Source organism: Gigantopelta aegis, chromosome 2, assembly GCF_016097555.1.
Source record: "Gigantopelta aegis isolate Gae_Host chromosome 2, Gae_host_genome, whole genome shotgun sequence".
Classification (NCBI taxonomy): Eukaryota; Metazoa; Mollusca; class Gastropoda; order Neomphalida; family Peltospiridae; genus Gigantopelta; species Gigantopelta aegis.
The window spans coordinates 33,452,543-33,480,363 of record NC_054700.1 but is presented as its reverse complement, the minus strand read 5'-3'; the positions used below and the strand labels follow the sequence as shown (position 1 = coordinate 33,480,363).

General features: G+C 35.6%; 1 protein-coding gene across 1 annotated transcript; it reads right to left on the bottom strand.

Annotated features, from left to right (window-relative positions):
- Positions 1-6,994: 6,994 nt before the first annotated feature.
- On the bottom strand, positions 6,995-21,068 carry LOC121377903 (osteoclast-stimulating factor 1-like). The gene is made up of 8 exons (XM_041506002.1): positions 20,944-21,068; positions 17,184-17,230; positions 16,020-16,134; positions 15,164-15,255; positions 13,542-13,661; positions 9,804-9,882; positions 8,522-8,611; positions 6,995-7,681 (listed from the first exon to the last, which is right to left on the bottom strand). The coding sequence occupies exons 1-8, from the start codon at positions 20,993-20,995 to the stop codon at positions 7,623-7,625; spliced, it is 654 nt and encodes a 217-aa protein (XP_041361936.1). The 5' UTR covers positions 20,996-21,068; the 3' UTR covers positions 6,995-7,622.
- Between the last annotated feature and the right edge of the window lie 6,753 nt (positions 21,069-27,821).

The following is a 27,821-nucleotide window of genomic DNA, read 5'->3' as shown; positions in this document are numbered from 1 at the left end:
TGTTACAGTCATGATGTGTAAAGTACTGGATCACGAAATAACAGCTGGTTATGATGTTCAGTATTATTCACAGGCTGTTTGTAACATGAAGAGTGTTATTAGAAAACATTCCTTTAAGTTATTATATTTTATTAAAGGCATACTGTCACAGATTTAAGGACCATATTTCTCTAAAAATGGATAAATAAATAAATATTACAGTAATTGTTGGAAACCAAATCTAGCTATCGCATCATCTTAACTGAACCATGATGCAGTGAAATCCATGTCATCCCTCTCGACAATTTTAGTTTTTGAATTATGGCCATTGCCATAATTCAATTAGTTTTACGAAAAATGTCATTAAAAGATATGGTAGTTATGAAGATGATTGAATAAAGTACATTTAGGGACAAATCAAATTATATTTGTTCAGGTAATACTTTGTTAGAGCATTAAATAGGTCAGTGGTCTGTGACAATATGCCTTTAATTAAACACAGGCTTGTACACAACTGGTGACAAAATGAGAGTTCTTAATAAATAAATGCACTAAGAAATCAATAATTTATAGGTAGTAATTGAAAAAACCCAAGATGAAACAAAAAACCAATCTATTATCTCCTGGATGACAACATGTCAAGTTTGTGAGGAAAACCGGGATGGAACCTTTAAGGATTCGGGGATTTAGGGATCTGATAAATCCCGTGTTTGACTAGGAGACAAACTATCATTACTGCCAATAAATAACAACACTTTTAATTACATTGTTGGTAAAAATTGCATTAAATTATTTCTGAGATGCCTTCATATTACATACTTGTATAATTGTAACTTTTTACCCCCAACCCCCACCCCTGCAAAAATGTGTGGTCTAGATATCGTAATATGCAACAATCTGGTTTAGAATTATTCTTGATGATTTCGAAGTAGTTATTTTGCATACACAGTGTAACAGGGCTTCTAGATTATGGTAGCCCCACTCCCATGGCTAGTGATATTCAATGTTGGGCTAGTAAATACCGTAACTACTATTGCCATGCCCGAAAAAAAAAGGAGTCAAATGGTGCAGTTAAGTCTATTTTGTAAATATGAATATACTGCCCCCACCCAACCACCAATGTTAGTGTTTTTAAGCTCTCTCCCTCTTTATCTGATTATTACTATTATTTAGTAAAATTGTCTTAACTTAAAGTAAAGTAGGGCTTGTGAATTTTTAATTGTGGCTAGTAAATTTGTTTAATCACTGATCCCATGGGTAGAAGATTTTATAAAAATTCTAGAAACCTTGGTGTAATTACAAACTTTGTGCTGTAATACGAGTTTGTGGTTCTCACTCAATGAAGTCAGTACAAAACTCAGTGTTGTTCTTTAAACACACAATGACATTATTATGAAAGAAGAATCAAGGTAAAGATGAAAAACAAAATATAGATTTAAGCCTAGTAGGTGTATATTATTAGCATTGTTTGTAATCATAAGAATTAGTATAAATAAATTTTTGGAGGAATTTATCAATGTATAACAGTCACAAACCGAATAAAACTGGTTTGTTATTCTGCATTATTTTACATAATTTGTGACCATTATACACCGATATATCCCACCCACTCAATTTGTTATTTAATATACAACATTTTTAATTAATGACATGTTAATATTACTCACCGATGTAACTGATATACACATTTATTTTTTAAATTATTATAAGTAATTGTATTTGTCTATGTTCAGTAATTACCTGTATGTGACCAGGCCTATTTTGATGGAACATTTTAAAAATCATTATGATGTAGCCAATGCAATTAAGAAAGAACTTATTTCAGGTCAGTCTTAAAGGGACAGTCCTGAGTTTGCTGCACATTTTAAGATGTTGTCGACTAACAGACTTTTTAACGATTGTAATTACATATCAAATATATTTTTCTGCATAAAATATTAGTGGCTGTATATTAAACGTGTTTCTGATCATTCCAATATTTGTACTGCGTTAAATTTCATTTTACTTCCTAAAATATTTTTTTTCGTACGTACGCAATTATTTGAAGACAAAATCCAGTTTGGGCTTCTTAAAAATATTGAGACGACCAGAAACACATTGAATATACAGACACTGACATTCTAAACAAGAAAATATATTTAATATGTAATTTTAATCGTAGAAATATTTTATTAGTCGGAAACATCTTACAATGCAAAAAACTCGGGAATGTCCCTTTAAACAACAATTCATTTAATACTGTAAAGTTCATAATGATCAACCTATTTAAAGAGACATGTACTTTGTAGTCGTTGTCTTGTTTAGACTATCAACATCTGTTTATCGCCACTGTGGATTTTGTCTCCCAATATAGGCCATCGGTCTACAGGCTGGTAGGTTGAGGCATGGGATTTTTAATCCAGATACCGACTCCAAGGCTCAATGGGTAGGTGTAAACCACTTGCACCGACCAGTGATCCATAACTGGTTCAACAAAGGCCATGGTTTGTGCTATCCTGCCTGTGGGAAGTGCAAATAAAAGATCCCTTGCTGCCTGTCATAAAAGAGTAGCATATGTGGCGACAGCGGGTTTCCTCTAAAAAACAGTGTCAGAATGACCATATGTTTGACATCCAATAGCCGATGCTAAGATAAAAAATCAATGTGCTCTAGTGGCGTCATTAAATAAAACAAACTTTACTCTTTTTTTTGTCTCCCAATAATTTTATACATTGTTAAAAGTATATTATACCGTGAGGTAATAAAGCCCTTACAAAATAGTTACAAAGTCAAGAATGTCCCTTTAAATACAATATATACAGTACATGATGTTTAGCCAAATAATTCACCTACTGCATGTGTTATACACAGGAATCCTACAACAATACTAGCGTATTGTATTATTCTTATGCTTGGAATGTATCAGTATAGAACTGCTGTAAATACAGTGAAACCTTTCAAGACCGGACACTGTAAACTGGAATTCCTTCAAAACTGGACGTTTTACAGTCCCTTTTTAAAAACAAGTACAGAACTTAACCTCTCTAGACCGATCCCTCTTAATACTGGACATTTTTATTTCAGTGTTTTCTCCATAATTTTTGTTCAGAGGGTTGGCAAAATAGTTTGAATGTAAACTATGCCCCCAAAGGGGACAAAAATGCTAGAGGGGTTTGGGGTCATGCTCCCCCATAATTTCTTTTTTGTAAATTTTCAGTTCTTTTAGATGCATTATGGAGTACATGCGGGTGTCATGTACACTTATAGAAGGATATATTTTAAAATATATTTTAATAATAATGTTTATTATTATTAAAGGGACATTCCTGAGTTTGCTGCATTGTAAGATGTTTCCGACTAATAAAATAATTCTACGATTAAACTTACATATTAAATATATTTTCTTGTTTAGAATATTAGTGTCAGTATATTCAATGGGTTTTTTGGTCATCTTAATATTTCTAAGAAGCCCAAACTGGATTTTGTCTTCAAATAATTTTGTACGTATGAAAAAACAATATTTTAGGAAATAAAATGAAATTTAACCTAATACAAATATCAGAACCACATTTAATATACAGCCACTAATATTTTATTGAGAAAAAATATATTTGATATGTAATTACAATCGTTAAAAAGTCTCTGTATATAAGTCGATACTATCTTTAAAATTGCAGCAAACTCAGGAATGTCCCTTTAAATATTTGGATAATGTCACAACAATAATTTGTCATTTAAATTTAAGAGCACAAAAAGTTTGAAATACTGACAAGGCAATGGGATTTTTATTGGTTTTTTAGTTGCATAAAACTTAAGGCACCAAGCTGTATACTGGTTTGGAGTGATATAACTATTAAATATTAATATTAAATTTATCTCACACTTTACTAAAATATTCCACCTAACATCCCACTCAAGAAAAACATATTGTGCCACACGAAAAAACATATTAAAATAAATTATTGTCCAAACTATTTTATTAGTACTAAATTACTTGAGATGAAACAACACAAATTCAACAGTTTTATAACATCTGCAAGCCAAATATACTTGTTTAAACCATTAAATGTTTTATTTTTTTGTATTAAACCTGTTTTGAATTTGAATTTTAGAACTGGGTGTGTTTTTTGTATGTGAAAATCAACATTTAACAGTCCCACCTACCATAAACTGGGGTGATATTTTGTTGTTTGTTTACTTTGTGATGTACAATTTCTGATTAATCTAATTCTACACAAAACACACACAAAAACCCCAGTTTTTAAAAACATTTATCTAAATGATTTTTTTTCTTTGTGTGTCTGCATTGAGATGAAAATCTACAAGTAAAGCTATGACCCAAATTTCCTTCATCTAAGACGTAGTTTGTAAGAAACTCAACTAAATCTTGTTATTTAATACAGATCTACATGCAAAAGTTGACACCATCGGACAAGTACGCCTACCGGTATTTATACTTCACAAAAGACAGACTAAAATACTAGAAGTGACATCATTACCCAAATTTTAATGCTTACGGCATTCGCCTAGTCTGCCTAGGGTAGTGCTGGCCCTGGACATATGATACTAATATAATATCATGAAATTCCTTTATAGTTTATGCTCTTTCAAAATTCATGATTTACTGTAAATTAAGTCTGTAATAAAATCTTCTATATTTGTATTACTTGACATACATGTAATAGCATAGTTCATCAACCCAGAAAATCTATCCCAATGGTCATTTTGGATATTAGAGACAATGAAATGTTCAACTTGTGCCAGTACTGGTACATCTACTGGTTTTTTTTTACTGTAATATATGTTATATTAAAGTCAATAGCGATATAGAAACTATTATCATTTAGAAACTAATGCCGGTGTAACAGCCCAAAACATACCCCCCATCCAAACCATACCTGGGGTTAAAGTGGGCTAGCCTGTTTTATACCCCTACCCCTAATTTTTTATTACTAACTTGCATACAAAATAAGTAAATAAATAATAATAATAAACACTTTAAAAGAAAAGCAACTATTGCTTTCATAAAAATAAAACTATCACAGAATAGTCATTTTAGAAGATATTTCGATATTCTCTAGCTCAAAATATATAAATTATGATGGAAAAAACACATTGAAATACATATTAAAGAGGTATATTCTGGGCTAGTCCAGTTTATACCCCGGGTATAGTTTGGCTGGGGGTATATTTTGGGCTATTACACCGGAATTATATAATTATAGTGGATGCCCGAGAACACCTTTGGAATGACTTAGCCTGCCAGACAACAAGTTATATGCCTGAAATTTTTCAATAAATCTACTTAGTCTGTTGTGTCAGAACATTACATCCAAATGACTTAGTAGAAATATCCCCACTATGGAGAAAACTTATGCGTTACATGTACTGCAGACCTTGAAGAGTTTAGAATACATATTAGTACTTTACATGTTGGTTTTAAAAACATATTTGTTTTAATATTTTGTTTAAAATATATATTAGGTGTATCCTGACGACATCAAGATCATATAAGCAGTAATAAAATGTCTTTGTAAGTACATAATTGAATTATAAACAGCCTAAGATATGAGGCCATTAGCAGTAACAACAATGTAACAACATTCATACAAGTTCATGTACAGCTCAATGCAAACTTTTACTTGTTAGTATACATGTTCACATAGCAACATATATGTACACAGTCATGCAGTATGTGTATATATTCAACTACCGGTAATCAACCTCTGTATTAATATTAATGATGTATCAATCTTGTGCAAGTGTTTTATCAATGATGTAATAAACAGCCACACATACATAATTATATAAAAAACACCAAGAACATTTGGCCAACTTCAAACTTGGTGTCCCAATACACATGGCATTTGACAGTTGCAGCTAATATCATTATTACATTTATGTTATATAGTTTATATTATAGTTAGGTACATGTGTCTATTCTATATGACCCTGCAGCCATTTGTAACAAAAACTTTTATGAAGTGTCTATTCAACATCTTTAAAACATAATAATAGGCAAAACTAAAATTTTAATGTAACTTTAAGACGTTGGACCGTGCTTATAAAACATTTATACAGTCCAGACTCAATATCTAATGAGGTCACACGCATACAGTTTGTATGGTGTTGTCATGACATTAGTGTCTCTAAACTTTTTATAAACACCAGGTCTGTTCAACCAATATTTTAACCACCAAACGAGAACAATAATAATAACAATATTAAAACTACTGTAAAGTCTTGAATAGAAGTCAGGTGTGGAACACTGTCCAGTAGTGAGTTATGAAGGGATGATGCTGGACAGCGCTTGCGATCAATTCACTATACATTACACTGAAATGATTGTAAGTGCCAGCGAGGCTTCACCCTCCATAGCATGCTACTGGTATCTAGATTTACACTGATCCCCCATTGTCATGCTATACAGAAGACAATTCACATTATCTGAGATACCATGATGCCCATTTAAAATACATACATGTAGCTGTGTTCGAAGTGTGCTACTGTCACAAAATTCAACAGATACATAACATAACAATATCTACCAGAGGGAAGCATGTTTACCATTCCTCGATATTATGGAAAAAGATACAACTGTTTGCACTTACTTCCTTTATAAAATTAACTTTTGAGGATCGGTGAAATCCCCTCCAACAATGAGATACAATTGGTATATAATACTATACATGTACTGTATAGACATGTGTACAGTGTTCACTAGTGGGTGGCAGGTGGCCAGTTTTCATGCATACAGTTATTTACAATGGTGTGCTCAGTAGACATAGCGCTCGCTTATTTCTATCAAACATACAGCAGCGAGTTTCTGGCCAGCTCGCTTATTTTATCAAACATGCCATACAGTTATTGTACAAGACATAGCGGTGTGCTCAAACATACAGCCACGTAAGTTTCTGTATTCAGTAGACATAGCGCTCGCTTATTTCTATCAAACATACAGCCACGCAAGTTTCTGTATTCAGTAGACATAGCGCTCGCTTATTTCTATCAAACATACATAAGTTTCTGTACATACAGACACGTAAGTTTCTGTATTCAGTAGACATAGCGCTCGCTTATTTCTATCAAACATACAGACACGTAAGTTTCTGTATTCAGTAGACATAGCGCTCGCTTATGTCAAACATACAGCCATGCATGTGTAACAGTCTCTGCGTTTAGTAGATATGGCCACCTATTTTTATCAAACATCACTGTTTAGTAGATATGGCCACCTATTTTTATCACACATCACTGTGTTTAGTAGATATGGCCACCAGTTTTTATCAAACATCACTATATTCAGTTAAAAAAAAGAAGACTAACCAGCAAAAACTACATGTATAGTGCCATTTTAAAAATGCTCTTAAAGAGACATGGCCCCCTATTTACTAAACTTTTAAAGTCCTGACTCAAGTCTGTAACAATCTCTTCAGATTTTAAGGTCATGCCAACAAATACAAATTACATGGGTGTGACATCATAAAAAAATCTGTAATGTATAAAAATGCTGTTATTTTGTTTTTAATACTGAACATTTGATTCAAGAGAATTGATAGCTTTTCACTGTTTAGTGCCACCAGCTACAATCCACCGCTTAGTGACTGCTGTATCAGATGCAGCAGCTGTTGTTATGACGATGCCCATCCTGTAATACTCTGGGTCTAGTCAGAGTCATCTTCGTCACCATAATCCTCTGTGTACCTTGATGACCGAGATCCAACTGTAACAACATAAAACATAATACACTGGTACCGTATTAAAAATACTCTGGCATTCACAAAACATAATACACTGGTACCTTACTAAAAATACTCTGGCATTCACAAAACATAATACACTGGTACCTTTCTAAAAATACTCTGACATTCACAAAACATAATACACTGGTACCTTACTAAAAATACTCTGGCATTCACAAAACATAATACACTGGTACCTTTCTAAAAATACTCTGACATTCACAAAACATAATACACTGCTACCTTACTAAAAATACTCTAGTATCAAGGATTTCTCAAGTGACATTATGATAATAATAATAATAATAATAATAATAATAATAATACAGTGAAACCTTTCTAAACCAAACCCTGAAAAAGCCCAGAAACCTGTCAAAACCAGCCAATTTTCATGGTCCCGAATTTTCTAAATTCTATAACTAAACACAGGATCCTGTCTAAATCAGATAAATATTAGGTCCCTGGGCAGTGGCGTGATAAAGTTTAGACAGGTTTCACTGTATAAGAATAATAATAATAAATGCTTTATTTACTGAGGATAACACAGCAAATGCTAATTTTACCTGTGGCCCTCAAGTGCTAAATTAAAATAAAATTTTCCAGTTAATTATTTTTCTCCATCTCACATGGGCACACAGCAGTTTACCTTTCAATGTATTATTTTCATGTCTTAAATCATAAACAGATTTGACTTTTGAACCCAACCCCCCCCCCCCCCCCCCCCCCCCCAACATATTTCAAAACAATTTCTTAACGACAGAATTAAAGTACAAGAGATATTTTAAATATTTGTGATTGTTGTTAAAAGACGATCTCCTTACCTGCTTCTCTCAGCGCTGCTGCTATTGCCGGGTCTTTCGTCAGATCCACTGGCAATTTCCCATCATTGTTCTTAATGTTCGCCTGGGCTCCTGAAGACAAATTGTACCATTACATTACATGTAGATGGGACGACAGCTTAATAGATCTCATGAATATTCATTTACTTGATGTTAGGCTGTCATTATTCCATATCAGTGATTGGGTAGATAGATGGTTTGAAGGATAGATGGAATGAAGGATGAATATACTGATGGACTGAAGAATGTATGGGATGGATGGATGAATAGATGTGATGGATGGATGGATTGAATAGATGAGATAGATGGGGTGACTGAATGGATGAATGTTAGATGGGGTGAATGAATGAATGGATGGATGGATAAATAGATGTGATGGATGGCTGTATTTGGATAGATGAGATAGATGGGGTGAATGAATGGATGGATGGATAGATGGATGATAGACAGGGTGAATGAATGAATGGATGGATAGATGGATGATAGATGGGGTGAATGAATGAATGGATGGATGGATAAATAGATGTGATGGATGGCTGTATTTGGATAGATGAGATAGATGGGGTGAATGAATGGATGGATGGATAGATGGATGATAGATGGGGTGAATGAATGAATGGATGGATAGATGGGGTGAATGAATGAATGGATGGATATATGGATGATAGATGGGGTGAATGAATGAATGGATGGATAGATGGATGATAGATGGATGATAGATGGGGTGAATGAATGAATGGATGATAGATGGGGTGAATGAATGAATGAATGGATGGATAGATGGATGATAGATGGGGTGAATGAATGAATGGATGATAGATGGGGTGAATGAATGAATGAATGAATGGATGGATAGATGGATGATAGATGGGGTGAATGAATGAATGATAGATGGGGTGAATGAATGAATGGATGGATGATAGATGGGGTGAATGAATGGATTGATAGATGGATGATAAATGGGGTGAATGAATGGATGGATAGATGATAGATGGATGATAAATGGGGTGAATGAATGGATGGATGGATGTATAGATGGATGATAAATGGGGTGAATGAATGAATGGATGTATGTATAGATGGATGAATATATGGGGTAAATGAATGGATGGATGATAGAAGGGGAGAAAGAATGGATGGATGTATGGTTGGATGGGATGAATGGTTGGATGGATGGATGGATGGAAAAATGGATGATTGGATGGATGGACGGATCGATTGATAAGACAGATGAAGTGACTGAATGAATGGATGGATTGAATACCTTTATCAAGTAACATTTTTACACACTGTTCGTGATTTCGCCATGCTGCAGAATGTAATGGAGTGTCTCCAAGCTTATTCTGAAAACAAAAGTAAAACAAACTAAAATCAATATTTATATTTTCATTTCTATCATATAATATTGCTCTCAAGTTTAAACATCAACAAGAACATATACTTATCTACATTCAAAAAAGGAATTTACAAGATAATTATATTGTTTTTGTATTAGGCCTAAAAATAATAATGTGTTTCAGGTTTCATCCTTGAACAAAATAGGGTAGGTACAAAGCAATTTTTTTGGATCAAATCAAACCGAGAAACCATAATTGGACAAGCTGTTCCGAATTATTTTGCTGATTACAAAGTCAGGGATCATGATTTTTAAAAACAAAATTATTATTATTTTAAATTTTTTTGCTTCAAACAATTCCAGGGTCACCACATAAAATTAGGGTAGGTCGGGAAACCGGAAACACATATTTTTTCAGGCCTTACTGACAAAAAATCAGTGTTTTTACAGTTACTAATTTAGTTTTACTGGTGATGTGTTAACTAGTGCAGGCTGTCAAGTGAGGCAGTGGGTAAAAAAAAAGAAAAGAAGAAAATAGGGATTTTTGTTGCCTGAAAATAGGGTTAAAATAGGAGTTAATGTATAAAAGTTAATGTCCCAAAATAGAGAATATTGCAGGGGTCAAGTGAGTGAGCCATCTCAAAAAACTAAATATGGAAATAAAAAAACATTAAAAAGACAATAATACAGAAAAATAAGACAATGTGTATATCATTGGAATAAAATAGGCACTTATTTTGTTTTAAGATGGCCTCCCAACACCCTTATAGCCATCCCAACCAACCACTTTTTATTCAGACAATGCAGTGGTTGAATTTGGTTCTTTGGAGTAAGACTTTTAAAAAGCAACACAATGCAGTATTCCTTTTATGCTATTGAATAATACAAGTTACAAGGTCAAATTTTAACTCTGAAATGACAGGGATGTTGACTGAACAAAAAACCACAAAGCGTTGCTGACCCAGTGACACCATCAAAAACAGCAGCAATGGCAGTGTGTGTGTGTATGTGATCAACTGGATAATATAGCTGGATTTAGTAGCTGTGTGCTAACTGAATTGGTAGAAATATGTCAAATAATTATGATACTGCAGGTGTGCACATTTAACAGAATACTTGTTACGGGAAGCAAAGCACAACCTGCAAATGAGCACTGAAGTCAGAGGTAGCCCTAACAGCTTCAGCCTGACTTCGTACAATTTAGACGTGATAAGAAATGTGGAAAATGTAAGATATTTGCACAAACACCCACCCACCCACACAATTTAGCAGTTGTTTTGACTGTTCCATGATCATTCTTCAATATTTTATATAATATAGGAACCAATATACAATGAGCAGATAACTGAAATGATAACAGTAATTGTTTTTCATTTTATTTAATCTTGTTTAAAGGAGACCTTAACCTATCACAGCCATCCTCTCCAATGGTTTTATACATTTTAAAACAGTTAATGACCACGTTATAAACTGAAAGTAGGTAACCAGTGGGAAATTCAGTTTTATGATCAACTGGTTATGATAAATATTATAGTGCATTGGTGATATATATTAGTATCATCCGAGATCGAAGCTGAAGGTTTTTAATGGCCTTCTCACTCCCCTAATAGCCACCCTCCCCACCCATAATGAAACATTGAATGATTTGGTATGTCTAATTTGAAAAAAGATCATGGTCAATCACAGATCAGTCCAATTACTGCAATGTGTTTGCTGAAAACTTTAAATAATAGCATACATGTATATACACATGCAATTACATCAATCAGGGTTTCTGCTAGAGGGTAAAACGGGTATGGCGCCATACCCCAAAAAATTTTAAGTTAACTTTTTAACAAAATTAATTACTCTTATCATTACTGTACGATTTTCTTAACCCTAACCCTAAATTTAACCATTTTCTTTCTGGGAGAGGTCCCCCATACCACCTTTTGACTGTGGTTGCTTTCAGTTACATATCGCCATACCCAAAAATTTCTTTCTGGCAGAAACACTGTCAACAGATTTTATACTATGTAGGAAGCAGCATCACATGCAGACCACCACCAGAACCTATACATGTTTAAAACAAGAAATGATTAGTATGTAGCTCAATGCATAGTTAACCATCACACAAGGTAACACACAACTATCCACCAGCTAGCAAGCTAAACTGAGCATTTATCAGGCTTCATTGGAGCAAATGCATGCAAGCTAACTCGAAAGCACCATTACCTGCTCATAATGAACTGAAGAAATAATTAGTATGTAGCTCAGTCACTAGGCCTAGACTGAAAGGGTTGCCATATCCCTTCAACCTTCTAGTTTTGAGCATTCGACAAGATCAGATATTACCAAAAAACAGAAACATATTCAGAAATTCAGAAATTATAAATAAGAGGACTTTATATTGCATTGTGAAAATTAATAACTGGAAGCCTGTAACCATGCATCCCATCTGCATATTCAGATTTTAATGACTATGCCACAAATATCACAATATGCCTCATAGCAAGTCATCTGGAGCAAATAGTGTGAAAAGAAAAAATATGGTGTCACTTAAAAATAATTTTTTTTTTTAAATATATGAAACTGGTCAAAAGTGTAAAAAAAGGGGGAAAATAGGAATTTTCATCAAAAAGAGGGCTAAATAGGGACTCATCAAAAAACCAGGAATAAATAGGAAAAAGTAGGACACTTGACGGCCTGCTAGTGCAACCAATAAAAGGGGACATTTCTCTCGGTAAAACCACAAATCTATGTCTACAAATCAAAAAGCATAGTATGGTTATCCTGATTCTAACTTCAACGGTTTGTTGTTTTTAAATAATACACTGTCCGAGTTTTAACAAGAATAACTATTACAAACGTCACCAGCTGATGATGTCATTAGGTAACCCCAAACAGGAGGTGGGTGCCTCAACTGTTAGATTTTGTAATTTTAGAGGCGTATTCACCTCTCATTTATGTACAAACATTCTGGGAGGACTTGTAAAGCATTACCAGCCCCAACACATTCTCATTATCTCGTATGTTCAAAGTCATAACTTTTGAAAAAAATTGACCAATCCCCATGAAAAGTCAAACGTGATCTTAACTCCGTGTGATAAAGCTATGCACAAAATTTCAGCTCAATATCTTGAAAAAAAATCAAAACAGCTACGTGTGGGACAGACAGACAGGTGGATGGACAGGAATCCTACAATCCATCCGGTTGTACCACTAGGATACTAAGAAAGCTAAAGAATATATGTAAATTTCTCACTTTAAAATGATGCAATATTTATTGAATTCTGTACACAATTTATTATCCTAATGTTGACTAAATTGGCTACATATTTAAAACAAAATTTAACAAATTTCGAGAGCTTTGACGTGATCAATAAAAATATTTTTTGTAATTAATACACACCTATATGTTGACCTGGCAGTTAGGTATGGAGAGTAAGATCTTGAGAGCTTTGACGTGATCAATAAAAACTTTTTTTGGGGTAATTAAAACACACCTGTATGTTGACCTGGCAGTTAGGTATGGAAAGTAGATCTTGAGAGCTTTGATGTGATCAATAAAAACTCTTTTTTTGTATTTAAAACATGCCTGTACTGTAACCTGACAATTAGATATGGAGAGTAAGATGTTGAGTTTTGACGCGATACAAAAACCCAAACATTGTAATTAAAACACACCTGTACATTGACTTGACAGTTAGGTACAGCTAGTAGGATCTCGAGAGCTTTCACATGACCTCCGTGACTCGCCCAGTGTAACGGAGTTGACCCTGCCTTGTCCAAACCATTCACAGAAACCTGTAAGATAACATCCATTATTATCCACATAGTTCAAGATATTCAGGGAACTATAACCAGTATGACCCACATGTGTCATAATGATTTCACGTGCACGGCAAATGATGTAATTTTGAGAAGCGGCGTCATAACTTAATGCAGCTTCTCCAGTGTAAACACTTATCAAAATGACGTCATTTTGGAAAATTACGTCGTTTAGCGGTCTCTTTTAAGTTACGTTTGGAACGTTTTGACATGGTCCTAGCTTGTTATTCATGAAAATAATATTTGGCATTATGTGGATAATAAAGAAATTATTACACTCGCATGTGTATCGTACTGATTTTACGAAACTCGTGTCAGGATCCATGTATTACCCTCGCTCTCGCTCGGGTAATACAATAATCCTGATACTCATTTCATAAAATCAGTACGACACACAAGCTTGTACACTAATCTCTATGTATCATACAGGCCTAATTTCTTTTGTCTGATTCCACAAGACTCCATCTGAATTCTCACAATACTAGTATTACTACATAGAAACACACAGGAACCCATTTCTGTTTTTCAGGGATTTTTTTTTTTTTTTTTACAGTGTTAAATGATTTTATTAATTTCGAAACTGATAGTAAATATACAATAAAAAATAAATATTATCTGGACACCAAATATTGTTGTTAATATATGCTGTCTGAACAATGAACACCACACTAGATGTGTTGGTGTTTTCAAGATGGATATAACAGAAATATAAATGGATTTTTATGATTTTTATTTATGGGCTGTTACAGAAAACGGGTGTGTCATATTTAAATTAAACCTGACGACAGCAGGAAACAAAATCAGGTGCAAAAAGAATGTATCTATATTTATAACCCCACCCCACCCCTCATCCAGGATCCACACAGACAAATTTAAACTAAGGCCCAAAATAGAACGGTCTGGGTCTGGCGAATATGGTACTACAGTCAAATCCACTTAATTGGATGTCGGATTATTGTATATTTCGGATATTTGAATATGTTTGTCCTGCACGGAACCATTTGCCATTATGACAATACAAAATCCAACGGTTAATTGGTTGTGTTTTTTAACGTGTTTTCGGATATTTGAATATAAAATTATCCTTGCCGAATGGCTATTGCACGTAAAACTTGAAAATGAAATGCACTGAATCGAATATGACAAAACACATCATGTCTGGGCTGGTGCGAACTACAGATCTGGCAACAGACGACATACATGTAGAACATGCTCTATATTTTCACACTGCCAGACTGGCAGCTGCACAATGTTCAAATCTTACTAATTTATTTTTCTTAATAACCAACACCTGTAAGGTATATATTAATCAATGTGGATTTCTCATACTTATTGTTAATGTTTATAGACTGAAGTAAATTTATCTAAAGATATGAACGCATTAATATATATTGATAACACGTCGTTACAGTTACAGACCCAGACCCAAATTTCGGTGTGTCTGTGTGTGTGTGTAGAGCCTAAGAGTAGATACTGACTCTGTTGTTGATACATTCCCTCATGAAGTCCGTGTTTCCCCTCTTGGCAGCCTCGTGAAGTGGGTGATCAATAGATTCAGTATTTTCTTCAACTACAAAATTTAAAAAAATTAATAACAATTCTTAAACATCTACGGTTACTGTAATTCTTCCTATGTCACTTACTTCCAACAATCATAATCTTGGATGAATATCTTCTTGATACATGCAAGGAGCACATACTGAGATGTTGGTGTCAGTGGTTACAAACTAAACTGTTTTACCACAGATTATAAAATTATTAATTAAAACTCTTCATGCATGACATGATAGGCTACATTCTGCACTTTACATTCATTCATTATACTTATTTTTGTGCTTCTATCCAATTAAGGCAAAAACAAGTTGTCCTGAGCATCAAGAATAATACATATTTACATTTTAACTTGTGAAAAATACATATTTACATTTTAATTTGTGAATAATACATATCTGCATTTTAAGTTGTGAAAAATATATATATTTACATTTTAACTTGTGAATAATACATAAATACATTTTAACTTCTGAATAATACACATTTACATTTTACCGTAAGTTGTGAAAAATACATATTTACATTTTAAGTTGTGAATAATACATAAATTACATTTTAATTTGTGAATAATACATATTTACATTTTAACTTGTGAATAATACATATTTACATTTTAATTTGTGAATAATACATATTTACATTTTAACTTGGAAATAATACATATTTACATTTCAACTTGAAGAATGGTGAATCACTCGAAGAATACATTAAACAGTAAAATTATTCAAATATTTCTCTCGATTGTAGCTTCAACATACATGTATAACAATAAGTTGTTACCATAGTTACTAGGAATGAGTCCAGCTACGTTGCCACACTTTGCTTTCCACCAATCCGGGTCTGTCATATCGAGAATGTACAGCATGTCACCTTCATCAAATGTCAGCTCATCCGTCTGTGAGAAACACACAGAGTTAACACGGATATAATCAGGGCCCACATTAAATCAAAGCCATCTTAGCCGACAAAATCGTAAAATCATCGTAAGCTATGACATCACTATGGCGTGTGCCGTAGTGACGTCACAAACTATGATGGTTTTATGATATCGTGACGCTAAGATTGCTTCGACAATATGGAAAAAGGAAGGAAATGGTTTATTTAACGATGCACTCAACACATTTTATTGAAGGTTATATGGCGTCGGACTGACAACATGGTCCTAGGCCTCTGAGAATTGAACATTTGCGTAAACCATTTTTGGATAACGCAAAAACAAATTTGAATAACCCATTTCGTTTGTAGGTAACTCATGAACATTTAAATGATAGCAAATTCAATGCACAAACAAAAAATGGGTCACACAAACTATACTTATGCGAGCGATGTGCGAATGAAACTAACACTCTCGGAATTTTCAGAGGCATGGATATAATATACACAATCCAGCCAGTGATCAATTAACTGGTATATCAAAGGCCGTGGTATGTGCTATCCTGTCAATGTACTAAACAAAGCAAACTTTAACTTTTTCATATACACACATGAAAACTATTAACTCCTAGGGGCAGGACGTAGCTCAGTGGTAAAATGCTTGCTTGAGGTGTGGCTGGGTTATATCTTGTTCCAGCCAGTGCACCATGACTGGTATATCAAAGACTATGGTATGTGTTGTCCTGTCTGTTAAATGGTGCATATAAAAGATTAAACAAATTTTAGGCAAGCATTTTTAAGGTGGTGTGTGTGAGAATTAAATTTTAAAAATTTTGCTTAATGCAGAATAAGTTAGCTAAAAATAGGTAACTCACCTCATCTGTGTTATTAGGATTTTATATTTGGGAGATGGGTTGAGGGGGAAACCACACTGTCACTGTCTATAAGTAATGTTATGGGATTACAGAAAAATATATAATGTGGTGGTGGGGAAAAAAAAAGGGTGATTGCGGGTGTGTGTGTGTGTGTGTGTGTGTGTGTGTGTGGGGGCAGGCATGTCCAGTGACTCACCTGTTGGGCGTCATATCTGTAGAGTGCCCGGACCACCTTTACTTGACCTACAAATAGAATTAAACATTCATCATATTCACTTATGGAAGCATTTTAGCATTTCCCACCACTGCTATATCAAAGGCTGTGGTATGTGCTATCCTGTCTGTGGGATGGTGCATATAAAAGATCCCTTGCTACTAATGGAAAAATGTAGCAGGTTTCCTCTCTAAGACTATATGTCAAAATACCAAATGTCTGACATCCAATAGTCGATGATTAGTAAATCAATGTGCTCTAGTCGTGTCATTAAACAAACCAAACTTCTTCTTCTTCAGCATTTCCATTTATTGAAATTAAAAATATAGAAATATTCTACAGTCAAACTTCTATAGTTTCAAATTCAAGGGGACCGAGAAGTTATTAGTAGTTTGAGTTTCTGGGAGTTCAAGTTTTGAAATGGGACACAGTCACTCAAAATTGAAAATTGAATAACTAGGTTTCACGTTGTGAGAAAAGCATGTTTAAGTATTTCATTTAGTTGTATAGAGACCCAAATGTAAAAGTTAATATATTTTACGGATTTGAGGACATGTATGATAACTAACAAAATAAAACATGAATGCACAACAGAAATGTTGTGAATAACACGACTTATTTAAATCACAAAACAATTCTAATAACGTTCTTCATAACAGTGTCAATATTCACTATTCTGCAGACAACATCTTAGGCGGTGTCCATAAAAAAAAAAAAAAAAAAAAAAATTAAAGGTTTTTTTTCTTCATTATTTATTTTATTAGTAGCCTATTACTGTAGTGTTTTCCCTAGCTTGTTTTAGCATGGTGCGGCACCATGCCTCAATAGTCTAGCACCATCTTGCCTTAATCAGCGACATGCTACCCTGAGATTAAACAAGCCTTTTTCAGTCATTAATTCTAAAATTGCCTTTATAAAACAACCCAAACTGTATTATTAATTAATAAAATATGCCTTTTATATCTTTTGCCATTAATTTATTAAAGCAAGCACAAAAATTACATTAATGTTTATTTCATTAATTTGGTGAAAATGCCCCAAAAGTGTTTGGTCTACCATGCCTTGCCAAATTTCTATCCAAATTAAATGCACACGTGTGCGAGCTTTGTCTGTAGGAGGACAGCCACTCCCAGGGAAAAACTTTACTAGAGATTTTACCCCCTCATTCCTCTTGCATCGGCCAATGAAGTGGCGATAGCGGGTTTCCTCCCTCAATATCTGTGTGGTCCTTAACCATACATGTATGTCCGAAGCAGTATAACCATAAATAAAATGTGTTGAATGCGTCGTTAAATAAACCATTTCCTTCCTTCCCTCTTGCATTGCCACAAAGAGGACTGCCATCTCAGACTAGTTTTATATATTACAACACGCGCAGTTCTACCTTTATTCTGCATTATTTTTTACTTCAGAGACAATGCAAGTCAAGCTGCATAGCTTGGCTGTTCTAACATTTTGTTTGCACCCCTGTATTAAAAACAAGATTTAATTTGTATAATTTAATAGTAATTTATAAAGAAACATTTTTATTTATACTGGATTTTTTTTCCTCTTCAAAACATGTTATTTGAGTTATTTGGGTTTAAAATTTAAGAACATGCTTTTAATATGAATTTTAACATTATTCATTATGAAGTTACATGCCAATTCATCAGCTACCTTTTGCAGCAAACAAGACTATACACGGTTAAAACATGATTAAACAAGGAACATTCTAATTTTGATTTTGGCTGTTGTCAAGCAATAGCCGATGATTAATAATTTGTGCTCTAGTGGTGTTGTTAAACAAAACAACCTTTAACTTTGATTTTGGCTGTGCTGTTAAACTGCAATATGATTATGAAATTTAAACTAATACAAATATTAGAACGATCAGAAACACGCTTAACGGGACATTCCTGAGTTTGCTGCGCTTTTTAAGATGTTATCGACTAACAGAGACTTTTTAACGATTGTAATTATATATCAAATAAATTTTTCTGCATAAAATATTAGTGGCTGTATATTAAACGTGTTTCTGATCGTTCTAATATTTGTACTAGGTTAAATTTCATTTTATTTCCTAAAATATTGTTTTTTCGTACGTACGAAATTATTTGAAGACAAAATCCAGTTTGGGCTTCTTACAAATATTAAGAGACCAGAAACACATTAAATATACAGACACTGATATTCTAAACAAGAAAATATATTTAATATATAAGTTTAATCGTAGAAATATTTTATTAGTCGGAAACATCTTACAATGCAGAAAACTCAAGAATGTCCCTTTACGGTACCACGTGACTGTTATCATTTTGGTTCGGTTTGTTTTCTCGTGCACGGTTCGCGCAAGCAACATCTGATTTGTTGTTCATTTGTGAGATTTTTCTTCACAGTTCATGAACATTTTCAGTAACAATAAAGTTCAGACAAGTAAGTATCTCAATACAAAACGTTACAAACCCTTAAAACCAATACTTTTGCTAAGTCCTATGATATCTGGAGAGGGGATACAACCAGGACAGAACAGTTGGAACATGTCCAGGAGGGGTGAAAAGAACGCACCCCAAATCTGTGAAATTTGTCGTGACGTAGGCATTGTTGTGCTTCGAGCGACATCTACCGGTGACATCAGAATACAAACTTTCAAAATTATTTCAAGCAATTGGGACATGGGGATTCCCATGGTATTTATCGATATAAAACCTGCTTTTTCACTCCATTTGATAAAAACGTGATCTAAGTGTGTTACAGGTTTGTAGATTAACCAAATTATAATTTATTTTCGCTGGATGGAACTAGGGTGTGCGGCTTTAACATTTTCACCCGTGGGAATTGATCTGGCAGTAAACACACAACAATAATCACGAACGCCGCGATCTGACTGCGGCCGCCAGGGACCAAGTGAATGTCGTCTGCTTCCGGTACGAATGTTCTGGAGACAAATACTTGTGGATTTTCTTTACAGTCCAAATATGATAGAAAGACCATTAATTACTTCGACTTCTGCTAACAGTTCATTTGTGAACATTTTCAGTAACAATAAAGTTCAGACAAGTAAGTATCTCAATACAAAACGTTACAAACCCTTAAAACCAATAATTTTGCTAAGTCCTACGATATCTGGAGAGGGGATACAACCAGGACAGAACAGTTGGAACATGTCCAGGAGAGGTGAAAAGAACGCACCCCAAGTCTGTGCGCACTCTGTGAAATTTGTCGTGACGTAGGCGTTGTTGTGCTTCGAGCGACATCTACCGGTGACATCAGAATACTAACTTTCAAAATTATTTCAAGCAATTGGGACATGGGGATTCCCATGGTATTTATCGATATAAAACCTGCTTTTTCACTCCATTTGATAAAAACGTGATCTAAGTGTGTTACAGGTTTGTAGATTAACCAAATTATAATTTATTTTCGCTGGATGGAACTAGGGTGTGCGGCTTTAAGTTTAACAATTTGTTTCACTTTAGAATGGATTTGTTTTATGTCCACATTGTTGATTTTTTATGTTAACTGATTGCAATGTATTTTGTTTCACGTATTGTAGCTAAAACAAAACGTAGAATAGTATTTTCGTAAATATCTTATTCGTGTTTTTGTCGTTAGGTAAACGCAGTTTGGGACGTCAATGGTAGTTCAATCAACAAAAACCCGGAAGTAGAACTAGAAACTCAACTTTCCAACACGTAATGACATTTTGAAGTTAACGACTTTTATCTGCTATTTATTACGAAAAATCAACTGTGAGTCATACCTGGTTTTGGAATCGGCGGAGGGGGGCGCGACGGTCGGGGTGCAGTAGACATCTCGACATAAACACACAAAACCGCTAAGAACCGTGGACAGGAAGCAGTATTAAACAGGAAGAGAAATGACCCGTGACCATTCAGTACACCTCGGCCGATTACGATTACTCCGGTTTTATTCGTGAAATCGGCCGAGAAGCTCCGAGTGTCTCAAAACGGATTTCCGGATTTTTAACGGAATAATGTAGTTGAATTACGTGAGACAAATCACACATTTGAGTAATTTTCGAACACGCACTGTCAGTGTGTATCTGGTTATCAAAACATGGGGATACCAATTTTGTTGAGCATAAACAATTCGTTCTAAAGCATATCAATATTTATAAACACACAGTTGTTATCAATAATTTAATAGCTACATTTTAATTAGTATTTCTACTCTTCAAATGAACACTAAACTGAGAAGTAACAGTTATGGAGTCGAGTTTTAGTCAGTTTTTAGAGGGTAATACCACCGTTTCATCAAAGTCACAGACTCATGTTTTACTCAATCGTAACTTTATCCAAATGTGTTACAGGTTTGTATATTAACTTTCTGAAACTATAGGGTCTGTCCCTTTAACAAATATCCAACTTGCTTATGCTCGTTCGATACATTTTTAAGGAACTCGTACACGATAAATGGTATCCTAATGGCCACTCACAAAGTATTCTCTATGAATACGTCAATGAATGAATATTCCAAACTTTAGTTTTTTCCTGATGGTATTTCAGACAGATGTGTATTGTGTATACACATATTATTATGTTTTATATAGGGTACCCATACACCAGTTGTGTGTACTACTCATTGTTATTAATATTTTATTTATTTATGTATTTATTAAAAATAAAATAACTTATTGGTTTCATTTGTATAGCATATTAAATTGTTTTACGAGGATCATAAACGTGATATCAAATGGTAGCGAGTTTAATATCCTATTTATCAAGTCAGTGTAATAGGCCTACTGCAGTGTTCATTCCATTCGCAATCGGCAAATACAGTTTACGAATATTTTTGTTATTTTATATTCAAAATTGTGATATTATCTAGACGTAGGCTATTTGGCAATGTACTACAGTACATGTACTACTTTCTACACAATTCCCCCCCCCCCCCCCCCCCCCACACACACTTCACATTTGGGGGTTATGATCGACAGTTGTCTTGAGCGTCGTGAGTAGCTTCGTAGGAGTTGTGCATCTCTAGTGACTAACGTACATATTTCGTATAAGATGGTAAAATGGCTGCCAAAAACGGTCTACTAAAGTTTACATCGGAATGGTTTAAGACCAAAAGCAGTGAAACACTAACTTAGACGAAGTCTCTGGAATCGCTTGTCACGTTTTTATTTTTTAACAACACAAAATTAAAAGATTCATACAATAAAATTAACTTCAGTGGAATGTGTTTGTTACTTTTAACAATTAGAATTATAGTTAAATATTCACGCGTATTTCCAGTGATGTTTAATTCTCCACATATATCAGTAGGCCTATTTAAAATTTAATAAAATATGCCTCCCCTTCCCCTTAAAAAACAACAAAACCCCTAACTCACATAGACCTTTATCACAGCTCTATTTTCCCCTTGTCGTTTCATTAAAAAACAGACCGTCGTACAACTACTAATCAATGTTACATGTCAATCCACAAATTATTTATTTATGTATTTATTTACTTATTTACTTATTTATTTATCTTATTTTATTAATTAATTTTATTTTATTTTATTTCACTATCATTTATATCTAATACATACAACTTCACTCGAAATATAATCTGATATTTACGAAGTTTTAAAACATTTTTTTCTGTGTATGTGTGTGTGTGTGTAGCGCCGTGACCGTATTATTATTTTATTTATCTTATTTTATTTATTTATTATATTATATTATATTTCTTTCTTTCTTTTATTTACTTTTCACTATCACTTATATCAGTCACATACAACTTCATTTGAAATACAGTATCTGGTATTTACCAAGGTTCAGTGGCGTAGCCGGGGGTGGGTGGGGGGCAGGGGGGCCATGCCCAATCCCGGACATTTTTACCTTTTCGCTTATTAATAACATTAAAAGGTTCCCGTGTCATATCCCACTACACAGGTGCCCCCCCCCCCCCCCCCAATACAAAATCCTGCCTACGCCACTGCCAAGGTTAATTAAAAAAATATATATTTACATGTATTTATTATTCCATTTATTTTCTTTGTTTGATTATTTCTTTATTTTCACTTCACCATCAGTTATACGATAACTTCATATGAAATATCTGGTATTTACGAAGTTTTAAAACTATTTATTTATTTATTAGGCCCTATTTCTTCTTTTTCATTCACCGTTTTAATTATTTCGGCTTAAATTCAGACTTGGCCTGCGTATATTTTTTGATAGTCCGTCGTCCGAGGCATGGTGCTTAATATGTTTGCTTCAAACATTCAAACGAAATACATTATGCCTGCGCATAATAAACCCTCATGAATTTTATAATAAAGAGACCATCCTGACTTTATAGCCATATTATCAAGCTGTCGGCTAGTCTAATCTGTTATAAATAAAACCTACATGTACATGTTTCTTAGGTTAAATAATCTTGCTTCGAATTTAAATACATGTAGCTGTATATGCAATACAGTTACATTTCTGACTATTCTCAGGTCGGTAGCAACCTAGAAGTCGGAAGGGGGACTGTAGCCCCACTTTTATAAACCCGGTTTGAAATATGGCTTTTGCCCCCCCGCCCACACACACACCAACTAGACTGTGTCCCTCCACTGCAGACTGTGCCCCCTCCCCTTCCCCAACTTCAGATATCGTTCCTACGGGCCTGATTCTAATGTACCATAGCTCAAATTTCCAAATACCGAACAAAATTTTAAATAACTTTGTAAAAAGAAATCCCGACAAGAATCCTGAATGTATTTATTATCTCTATTGGCCTAATGCTTTATAAATATTTAAATCATGTTAAATACGATAAATATCTGCATCCATACACACTCGCACACATTAATATTATTTCAGCCCATATCCGATATTTATTGCGTACGAATCCGAACCGATAGTTTGTCGGGTGTTAACAACCAAATATGTTTTATTTTGTGATAAGCAATAATTCACAAATGTCTCCAATAAGTCTTGTTGGATGTCAATAGAATTTTCGGGTTCCCTACTGATAAAATAATTAATCATGGAGATATTCACATTCCTATTGCGTGGCCTCCCATTTCTATGCCCCTCAACTTGTCCACAGGTCAATTTTTGCGATATTTCGCGTTAATTCGCGGTTAGCGTCCTAGAGTTACCCCACAACGGGCACATGCGCAGTGGAATGTGAAAGAGGTCTATTTGATTGTGTTTGTCATATCTTATAAGGTAGATAACTCTTGAATGCTTAGAGTCCCATTACAAAGAAAATTATGTTTTCCCATACGTCAGTTTTACGATACCGTATGTAGCATTGCACCCTAGAATTTACTAAGAAAATGGATGCAACTTTAAGAAATAAAGAAAAAAGACATCCACAAGATTTCAAATTACACATTATATATAAGCAATCTCGTACCCCTAGTCGACAAAGATAAAAAAAATCTTTACATTGGACATTGCATTTTCAAGGCCGTAGTTAGGAATTTGTGTCTGAGTGGAGGAGCGGCGGGGGGGGAAGGGCAAATGAATTCATGGAACGAACGAAGATGGAAGGCGCAAAACAGTAGGGGTCCGCCCCCTCCCCCCCCCCCGCCAAATTTTTTTCACTGCAACAAAACTAGATCATTCATTAAACAAATTGAAAGAAAGAAAGAAATTGTTTATTTAACTACGCACTCAACAAATTTTAATTACGGTTATATGGCGTCAGACATATGGTTAAGGACCACACAGATATTGAGAGAGGAAACCCGCTGTCGCCACTTCATGCGCTACTCTTTCCGATTAGCAGCAAGGGATCTTTTATATGCACCATCCCACAGACAGGATAGTACATACCACGGCCTTTGATATACCAGTCGTGGTGCACTGGCTGTGACGAGAAATAGCCCAATGGGCCCATCGACGGGTATCGATCCCAGACCAACCGCGCATTGAGCGAGCGCTGTACCACTGAGCTACGTCCCGCCCCTTAAACAAATTGAACCCATCTTTAAAAAATCTTTTGGACACAAATTCAGATTAAATTCATACAGAATGATCCTTGGAATCAAACATAAACCTGGCAACTATGCGTCGAACTTAGGGATCTTTCTCTGAAGTAAAGTTGTAAGGGTAATTTGGACTACACGAAAATTATTAGAGGGTGATAAGCCATGTAATGAAATGGCACTTTTGAAACATTTAGTTTATTCAAGAGTTGCATTCATGGAACGAACAAATATGGAAGGCGTAAAACAGTAGGGGTCCCCCCAAGAAATTTTGAAATCTAGAGGCTAAAATACCATTTTGCAGCCATTTCAATATCAATAACCAGTAAGTGTTCTTTTATTTACCGCATTCCCCCCTCCCTCCCCAGCTAGCTACGGCGCTGATTTGTTTTAGGCACTTTGAAGTTCGGTGAAGGTGGTACACTGGCACACCCCTTAAATCTGCACCTGCAGCTCGCTCATTGTGAAATGCCAGATATTTGTATTTTCTTAGGGGCTGTTCGTAATGGTAGCAACTCAGAGCCGGTTTATCCTAGTAGCACATGTAGCACGTGTTGAAGCCCAAAATGTCCCACCATTTTGGATGACCCATACAGTACCATAGTCATAGCCTACATGACTACAGTTAATGTCATCCATAAAACAATAAAAAGTTTGTTAAAGTTTGTTTTGTGTAACGACACCACTAGAATATATTGATTTATTAATCATCGGCTATTGGATGTCAAACATTTGGTAATTTTGACATAATCTTAGAGGAAAGCCGCTACATTTTCCCCATTAGTAGCAAGGGATCTTTAATATGAACTATACCACAAACAGGATAGCACATACTACGGCCTTTGATATACCAGTCGAGATATTGTCTAATGGGCCCACCGACGGGTATCGATCCTAGACCGACCGCTTATCAAGCGAGCGCATTACCACTGTGCTATTTAAAAAGAAAAGAAAAAAGGCAACTGACGACGAATATTGCAATTTTTCAAAATGGCCGCCACTTTTGCAACGAAACAAATCTGTAACAAAAGATTTATACACATTTGAATGTTCCATACATCTCCATAGTCACACATGACTACAGTTAATCATTCATAGAACAGAATAAATACAATTGCGTTACTTGCAATGTTTTTCAAATTATCCCTCCCTTTAAAACCGATAAACATTTTGTTTTTCTATTCGACACTCTCAACAAACTCGTCAGTTATTCGGTGCTTTTATTGTTTGTATTTTATTACGCCTGAAAAACGATATAAATCCCTATGCATTAAGTGCATTCCCACGTACGAGGATTCTCCAAAAATAATCGGGGTGACATAACGGTAAATCAATTCTCATGACGACTAATTATGTTAGCACTATTCAATAAAAATTAGTTTGTTTTGTGTCACAACACCACTAGAGCACATTGATTAATTGTTCATAAGTTATTGTCTGTCAAACATTTGATAATTCTGGAAGTCTTCAGGAAAAAACCCCTAATTTGTTTCATTTGCAAGAAAGTATTTTTATTTTCACTTTCCCACAGACAAAATAGCACATACAACGGTCATTGATATACCAGTTACGGTGCATTGGTTGTAACGGGAAGATCAATGGGATCGGAGACATGGTTGGATCCTACAACCCAAGCACCTCAGGGGCAAACGAAACTAGACCCCCAAAATTATTGGGAACGTGCTGTCTGTCATATAATTCGCAGGGTACTTGTGGGCTGGGACCGAGCACTTGGAGGCTAGGGCCGAGCACTTGGGGGCTGGGGCCGAGTACTTGGGGGCTGGGACCGAGTACTTGGGGGCTGGTACCGAGCACTTGGGGGTTGGGGCCGAGTACTTGGGGGCTGGGACCGAGCACTTGGGGGCTGGGGCCGAGTATTTCGGGGCTGGAGCCGAGTACTTCGGGGCTGGGACCGAGCACTTGGGGGCTGGGGCCGAGTATTTGGGGGCTGGAGCCGAGTACTTGGGGGCTGGGCCCGATCACTTGGGGGCTGGGGCCGAGTATTTCGGGGCTGGAGCCGAGTACTTGGGGGCTGGGACCGAGCACTTGGGGGCTGGGGCCGAGTATTTGGGGGCTGGGGCCGAGTACTTGGGGGCTGGGGCCGAGTACTTGGGGGCTGGGACCAAGCACTTGGGGGCTGGGGCCGAGTACTTGGGGGCTGGAGCCGAGCACTTGGGTGCTGGGGCCGAGTATTTGGGGGCTGGAGCCGAGTACTTGGGGGCTGGGGCCGAGTATTTGGGGGCTGGGACTAAGTATTTGGGGGCTGGGGTTGGGGTTGGGGTTGGATACTTGGGGTCTAGAGCAGGGTACTTGGGGCCTGTCGCAGGATACTTAGAGGCTAGGGTACATGAGGGCTTGAGCAGGTTACTTTAGGGCTGGGGTAGAGTACTTGGGGGCTAGGGTAGGGTACTTGGGGGTGGTGGGGGTGGTGAAGGGCACTTGAGGGTTGCGGTAGGAAACTTGGGAGGTGTGGGCTGAAGTAGTAAACTGTAGCAGGGTACTTGGAAGGGGGCTTAGGCTTGGAACTGAGGCAGGGTACTTGGGTGGCTTAGGCTGGGAACTGAGGCAGGGTACTTGGGTGGCTTAGGCTGGGAACTTGCACAGGGTACTTGGGGGCTTAGGCCGAGAACTGAGGCAGGGTACTTGAGTGGCTTAGGCTGGGAACTGAGGCAGGGTACTTGGGGGCTTAGGCTGGGAACTGAG

Excerpts from the sequence above, each read along its gene's own strand:
- LOC121377903 (XM_041506002.1), bottom strand. The coding sequence starts at position 20,995 with ATGTCTACTGCACCCCGACCGTCGCGCCCCCCTCCGCCGATTCCAAAA. Across the intron at positions 16,135-17,183 it reads ACAGATATGACGCCCAACAG|ACGGATGAGCTGACATTTGA; the intron begins GTGAGTCACTGG and ends TGTTTCTCACAG. Across the intron at positions 7,682-8,521 it reads AGCAGCGCTGAGAGAAGCAG|TTGGATCTCGGTCATCAAGG; the intron begins GTAAGGAGATCG and ends ATGTTGTTACAG.